The sequence below is a fragment of the Silene latifolia genome, chromosome 10 (genome assembly GCF_048544455.1).
Source record: "Silene latifolia isolate original U9 population chromosome 10, ASM4854445v1, whole genome shotgun sequence".
Lineage (NCBI taxonomy): Eukaryota > Viridiplantae > Streptophyta > Magnoliopsida > Caryophyllales > Caryophyllaceae > Silene > Silene latifolia.
The window spans coordinates 154,527,668-154,535,498 of NC_133535.1; the positions used below are offsets into that span (position 1 = coordinate 154,527,668).

At 32.3% G+C, this 7,831-nt stretch overlaps 1 protein-coding gene across 1 annotated transcript; it reads left to right on the forward strand.

Annotated features, from left to right (window-relative positions):
* The first annotated feature begins 3,324 nt into the window (after window positions 1-3,324).
* Window positions 3,325-7,222, forward strand: LOC141608662 (uncharacterized). Its single transcript, XM_074428005.1, has 7 exons — window positions 3,325-3,384; window positions 4,649-4,949; window positions 5,041-5,411; window positions 5,819-5,895; window positions 6,041-6,312; window positions 6,407-6,638; window positions 6,906-7,222. Exons 2-7 carry the CDS (start codon window positions 4,656-4,658, stop codon window positions 7,220-7,222), a joined length of 1,563 nt encoding a protein of 520 aa, XP_074284106.1. The 5' UTR covers window positions 3,325-3,384; window positions 4,649-4,655.
* Window positions 7,223-7,831: the final 609 nt, after the last annotated feature.

Below are 7,831 nucleotides of genomic sequence, written 5' to 3' on the forward strand. Positions count from 1 at the left end.
AATTTCGAACAATTATTAGTATAAATGAGCAAAATTAATTATGCATATTATGAATGACACAAGTAACAAATATTTACGTATATACAATATGTTACATAGTTGCTTTCACTTTGTTCAGCTAAAGTTATAAATAAATAAACATTGTTATACTTTGTAAAAATTATTAGTTACAACTCTAAAATATCTCCTTAAACTATATGGGCAAAAATGTCTAAGGTTATTGACTTACTCGCATAATCTTTTACACACTTATTTGGTTTGTGACCCATTGACCTCTTGACCAAAAATTAAGGAAAAAAAGGTGTTACACACAAAATTATTGCAGCAAAGATAATCTGGGTGTATTCACAAAACTTTTGACAATAAATCTTCCAAGAATTGTCAGATGTAATGTTTTATGTCACTTCAATGAAGAAGTATCTGCCAAAAAACTAAAAGTCAATCAAACTATAATAACAAATTGAAAAATTGAAAAATTAATTTAATTCTTTAGAATGATTTATAATTAAAATATGAACACAAAATATATTATGGCAACATAAAGTTATTATAAAGTCAAATACAATAAAAACTAAATTGAATTAATTAATTCAATTAGGATTTTATGTAAACTAAAAATAATCTTGAATTGAGTGTGGAAGCTTAAATATGAAATAAAACCTCAAAGGTGTTTTAAGGTAGAGAAATTGAAATATTGTGGTAATGCAAGAGATTATAATTGTACACAAAAATATGACAATGTGCATAGGTACTAGGTAGTATAAATAAGGACAGGAAGCTAAAAAAATCATCATTTAAGAAAAAGAATTAGATGTTAAATTAGTATGTAGAGTGAATTAATTATTAATTATTAATTTATTAATATATCTATAAAGATGGGAGGAATCTAAAAAGTTTATTAACATTTACATTCTATTGTACAACTTAAATTTTATTTTATTTATTTTAATTACATGCATGTGACACATGAAAATTCAAGGTGGCTTTTGAGACATGACTTAGTGAAATGCTTAGTTTTATCTTTTTATAATATTGTATAGATTTACCATGTTACGTTAAAATTTGTCGTTTTAGGTACCTTTAAATTATATTATAAATATTTATTTATAGATTAATGAATTAAATCGATGCTAGTTAACTATAAATTGATAATCCATGTCATATTAAAATTTGTCATGTCACATTATAATTTGTCAAATATAATAAAATTTCACTGGATTTTTAAATTAAATTGTGCAAACGACAATGGGTAACTACCCGTATTAAGAAACTTGACAAATGGACAATGGTACAGACATGAAACAACGCATTTTATATGTGTGTGTGCGCGACAGAATATTTCATAGGGTAAGGTATCAAAGACATATGCATGTTATCATATGAAAATAATAGAAACTAAAATAATTGAAAGATGTAGCATGCATACCAATAATCTCATTAAACTAAAAGAATAAGAAAACTCTAATATTTTCCCGCCTAAATGAATATTCTCTATTTGGGCTTCATTATATCTTATCTACAATTGGGCCAAACTGCTTAATTCCATATAATTCTATTCCATTTACTCATTTATATGTCTACAACTGAGCCAATACTGATTAATTACATACAATAACTAACATACTACAAGATAAGAGCATTCATATATTGTTTTTACTTCTAAAATGAAAAAATTGCGAATAATTTTTTTTCGGTTTTTTCCCATGGTACCCTCGAACTTTGGCAGATTACACATGGTACCCCTCATTTTAAGTTTCTACATATGGTACCCCTGTGTTTACCTTTTTCTTTCCCAAAATACCCTTAACAGATTTTCCGTCATAACACCGTTAGTTTATATATTCTAAAACACTTTACCACTTACTTTTACCCATAATAAATCTTCTAATCCTTAATCTTCATCTTCTTCCTTTACATCTTCAAATCTAATTTCAACCTAAACCTATTCAATCTCAGTCACTCTTCATCACCATTTGCAAACCACCTCTTATTCTTTCCCCCTATTTAATCGTCCACCATTACCGGCAATACCCAATCACCATTAGCGGGACCCGCCATCGCCATCGCCACCATCAGTGAGACCCGCAACCGCTAGAATCAATGGGACACGCACCATCACCCATTCTAGCACCATACTACTACCATCGATTTTAATTTCAAGAATGCATACCAAAACATGCCTTTTATTTCTGATGTGAAGTACTTGCTCGAATTTGCTTCTAAATCCATGACTTCTAATTGATTTCTCTGTACTTGAAATCGTACAATTTTTGGAAATTATGTTGGCAATTGGTTTAATTTGCTGCATACTTGAAGAAATATGGAGAAAATGATGACTGTTGTGAGCAATGGTCGCCATTAATGAAGAATTGAAGAAATTGAGATTAGATGAAAGGGGAAAGTTGCTGAAGAAAGGGAAGACTTTTTGTGTTGTGTTTATATAATGGGGTTAGTTGTTGTTAATGGAATTGATGACGATTATATTTGGTGAGAGTCGTATGAGGGGTATATGTTTAAAATGTGATGATTTCAATAAAATCATTCACATTCTAACAAAATCAATAGCTGCCACAATCCCTCAAAATCTCAAACTACAGGAAACTATAATTTAAATCCGACACAATTACACAAAGCTACTTGCAGGAAATCAACTACAAAACTATTATTTAGAGTGAGTTTTTACGGGAAGAGAGGGGTGTTATACACAAGGACGCGCGCATGGCCTGTGTCGGAGCTTCGGTGTCAGCGACGAGTGGTGGTTGTCAGAGTCGTGAGGTGGTGATGTGGTGGTGTGGAGGTAGTGATAGAGGGGATGAGTGATATTAGGTTTGAAGATGTAAAGGAAGAAGATGAAGATTAGGGATTAGAGGATTTATTATGGGTAAAAGTAAGGGGGTAAAGTGTTTAGTAGATGTAAACTAACGGTGTTATGACGTAAAGTCTGTTAAGGGTATTTTGGGAAAGAAAAAGGTAAACACAGGGATACCATATGTGATGAGTCGTATTTTGGTTATATTTTGCCTCGCATTTATACCTAATTCCGACTCGATTTTGCGTGCTTAAATGATTAAATAGCTCATTTAATTACTAACCCTGTTCTTTTGGATCAATCCGTCTCAACCGAATCAATCAACTTAATGGACCTGACTCGACTGAATCGAATCAACTTAATGGACTCGACTGAATCGAATCGAATCGAATCGAACTTAATGGACTCGAATCGAATCAATTGAATTTTTTATAATAATAATAATAAACCCTACCATGAACCCTACGACTGACTATTTTTGACAATAAAAACGTTTATGTTCCTCAACCCTTCGCCATAGAACTTGTTCATCAAAGAAACTCCTACCTCGACGCAACACGCCCGATCGCTCCAAGGTACTCACCTGTTTCTAATTTTGCTGACATGATTCTATCATATTCGTTATATTGTTAAATTTATCTTTTTAAGTTTGAATGTTGATATTTCACAAATCTTGGCTTTGTATCATTTGATTTATCTTTTTTATAATAATAATAATAATAAACCCTACCATGAACCCTACGACTGAGCTGGTTTGTGGAGCTCAGATTTAGAGATGTTGCTGTGCGATGTTAACACGAGTACAAGCTTAAATTTTGATTCTTTATGATGTTTAGAAATGGATAAGAGTTGTTTTAGCATAGTGTGGAAAGAGAGGAGCTAGAAACTTCGTGCTTTCTTGTTTACATTTGGGCGATATGTGCCGATTCGTATACTCAGTATCATATTGAGTTCTTTGTAAATGCTCAAATAATCTGGCTATAAAGCAAGCTCAATTTCTCGATTCTCTCTCGCAAAGTTGTGAGATCAATTGACAGAGTGTTTGGCTGTCTGCATCAGTATTCATGATAATATTAAGTCAGTGCCAACATGATGCGTACAGTATCATAAGAATGTTGCTTTAATGTAAAATTCCTGATTCCTAACTAATGTTGAGCTTGCAGTTTTGACTTTTTTTGGGAAACTTATGTAGTGTTGATATCTATGTTACGGTCATCCTTAAAAGTAGATTGCTGAATATGTTTGTCTTTCTTTGATTTTTCTTTTTGATTTTTGATTCAGTCCGTCTTATTATAGACGGACACTATCCGTCTATAGCCCCTCTCACAAATTAAAGTGGGTAGTACAAATGGGGGTATCCATTTTCCACCCACTTGTACTACCCACTTTAATTTGTGAGAGACTGAGAGGGACACTATCCGTCTATAGCTATAGACGGATAGTGTCCGTCTATAATAAGAATTTGTGTTTTTGATTTTTCTTTTGGATAGTAGCATTACTGCTGTTTTTAGCGTGAGGCTAGGATCTGGTTGTTCTTGTTGCAAGTTGATTGATGTTATTGGATATTTACTAGTATCAGTTTGTAAGGAGCTCAAATTGCTGTAAAAATTGATGGTAAGTGCTATTCCATCAATTATTAGTTAGGGATTGTTTTAGCATAGTGTGGAAAGAGAGGAGCTAGAAACTTCGAATAATTCTGAATTCTGTGATTCTAAGTGAGCCTCAATGATACAAAGCCAACTATTCAAATGCCACTTTTGATAATTCTTAACCATGCCTTTTATATATAATCTTCGTATCGATAATATTTTAATGAATTCGTGTCGATTTATTTGAAAGTAACGCAATGGGAAGAACTTCTTGGCCCGATGAAAATTCAAGAATTTTGCTCAACATTCTAAATGAGGAGAAAAACAGAGGAGTTAGCAAATTTAATTGGGGAAACATTGCCAAGAAATTTAATGCACAAAAAGAATGTAATGTGACTGGAAAACAAGTGCAAAATCATTATTCAGATTTGAAAGAAAGATACAAGGGTTGGGAGGAATTGCAAGGTTTATCTGGCATATCATTCAATCCTATTACTAAAAAAGTTGCTGTAGATGAGAAGTCTTTGGAGAGATATAACGCATTCATAGAGGTAAAATTATTATTAACTCATCTTAAAATTACCTCCAATTTGCTATATTATTAGTTAAATCTAAATTTAAGTTATAATTTGTTTTATACAGCGGAATGCAAAGTATGGGCTAAAAATAATCAGAGGAGAATTGGCTAACATTGATGAAATGAGCAAACTATTTGATGGAAAATTTGCGCATGGGGTGGGTGGTTGTTTTTCTCCGGCAATGGCAAAAGGGCCATCTTACTTGAGTAGGCAAATTGAGGATCTTACTAATGATGAAACATCTCAAGACAATGAAGTTTCAGGTGATGATGAATTTAAAGAAACCATGTTTGATGATGAGCATAAAGCTCCACCAACTTTAGTTGACCAAAAAGTTTTTGTGGGAACCTCACGTAAACGAAAGGTTGAAGAACCCATTAGTCCAGAAGAACGTAAGAGAAGGGAAACTAGTTTTGATAGAGTTATCGCACTATTGTCCTGAATCGGGTGTTGGTTCTTCAAGTAAGCGACCTTCTACAACCGAGATGGTTAGTGATGAATTGACTAGAATGAAAGTTGCGGAAGAATCGGGTGACGCGTACTTTGTCTCCGCTTGCGATATTTAAGTGATGAAACACGTGCCAAGATATTCCTATCCCTTAAAAATGATAATCAAAAGTGGATCTATCTAAGAGTGATGGACGTAGATCCCTTGTTCACTCGCCTTTACTAGTTTGTTTTAGAAGCACTTTGTAGTTTCAAGTTTGTGTGTTTGAACCTTTCATTTTCAGGTGTTTGAACTTTTCATTTTCATATGTTTGAACTTTGTGGTTAAGATATTTGAACTTTAATATCAAAATAATTGAACTTGATATAATTGTGTTTTAATTGTTCTAGTGTAGAATGGATAATGTTAGACGTGCATCTATAATTATTGCATTAGAAGAATTGCGAAGATCACTTGTACCAAGTGATGCTAGTATACAACGAACATCATCAAGTAGGCGGCCTAGAAGAGAAAGAGGGGAAAGTGGAGTCAATACATTCACAGTTGTTGAATGAAAACGCTACATCATGTTTTGAACAACTACGACTTGATAGGGTAATGTTTCTACAACTTGTAGATTTGATGATTGAAAGGAATTTGTTAGTTGATGGTAAGTATATAAAAGTGGACGAACAAATAGGAATTTGTTTATACATATTGGCCAAAGGCTCTTCCTATCGTGATGTTGCTGATAGATTCAAGCATTCCATATCTACAATATGTGTGTATTTTAAAAAAGTGTTGGATGCCTTGGTTATATTGTCACATGATATCATTAGACCACACCGCGATCTACTTGAGGTGCCTCCGGAGGTAGAAAATAACTCACTTTATTGGCCTTATTTCAAGGTAATATTGTAACTCGTGCATTTAGCTATTTTTTATATTTTTTTACTACCTTATGTCTTTGAGTTTTAACATCTCTATTACTACTATTATTTAGGATGCTATTGGTGCCATAGATGGAACACATATAGAAGCAGTTATTAGTGATCGTACTGGTACACCATTTCGAAATCGCAATGGTCGTAAAACCTGGAATGTGTTGGGTTGTTGTTCATTTGATAGGATTTTTACATTTATCAACGTGGGTTGGGAAGGGAGTGCCCATGATCTTACAGTATGGCGAGATTCTCTAACTGCCTCAAAATATGTTTTTCCTCATCCACCTGAAGGTAAGTATTAACTAATTTTCTTTATTTGTTTATAGCTCATTATTTTGCGATTTTCACGCAATTTTTATTTTACTTTGTAGGTAAGTACTATTTGGTGGACTCCGGATATCTTAATACTATTGGATATCTGTCTCCTATTTGCGATCCCAACGTCGATCCCATTTGCTTTAATTTAAGCACGGACCACCTATAGGAATGTTAGAACATTTCAATTACCGACATTCTTCATTAAGAATGAAAGTTGAATGTGCGTTTGGTCAATTGAAGAAAAGGTGGAAGGTGTCTTGAAAACTATGCCCCAGATGTTACCAAAGTATCAGATGTCAATTATCGTTTCATGTTTCACACTTCATAATTTCATACGAATGCATAAGCTTGGTATCCCAATTGTACAACATGATGCAGTTATTGGGAGAACAGATACAAATTTGGATGATAAAGATCGAATGAGCCTTATGTCTAAAGTGAGAATGGATATAGCTAAAGCTATTTGGAAAGATAACAATCCCGAAGAGCATGAAGATGGAGTGTCGCAAAATGACAACGAAGAAGAACATATGGAAGTAGATGATCCGAATAACTAAATTTTGTAATTTGCATTGAATCTAAACATTTTTCACAATTGCAAGCATTTGATGTATTGACATTAATAATTTTTATTTTTATTTTATCATGATTCCTATTTCTGAACTAAAAATATCGTTATTACACACTGCTGTCTATTTATATATATTTCAAAGAACCGGCATTTATTTACGATAATAATAATAATAATAATAATAATAATAATAATAATAATAATAATAATAATAATAATAATAATAATAATAACAATAATAATAATAATAATAATAACGATAGTATTAATAATTACAATACTAATAATAATTACAATAATATAGTTGAATCAATCAATCAATCAATCAATCAATCAATCAATCAATCAATCGAATCGAATCGAATCAATCAATCAATCGAATCGAATCAACTAAATCAAATTAAGTCCAAAAGAATGCGCTAATTTATAATAATTGGTTGTTTTAGTTAAAATTAATAATTAGTTGGATTCTTGTTTAATATTGGTATTATTATTACTTTATTATAATAACATGTAGGCAATGAAGGATAATAAGACGGAAATTAAGAAGCAAATTGGGCCGAGACGGAAATAAGTCGAATTGAGACAGAGTCAA

What these genes read in the sequence shown, in the direction of transcription:
- LOC141608662 (XM_074428005.1), top strand. Translation starts at nt 4,656, where the DNA reads ATGGGAAGAACTTCTTGGCCCGATGAAAATTCAAGAATTTTGCTCAAC. An exon ending in ACTTGTACCAAGTGATGCTA is followed by an intron (nt 5,896 to 6,040) that starts GTATACAACGAA and finishes TACAACTTGTAG; the next exon opens with ATTTGATGATTGAAAGGAAT. An exon ending in TTTTCCTCATCCACCTGAAG is followed by an intron (nt 6,639 to 6,905) that starts GTAAGTATTAAC and finishes GGTCAATTGAAG; the next exon opens with AAAAGGTGGAAGGTGTCTTG.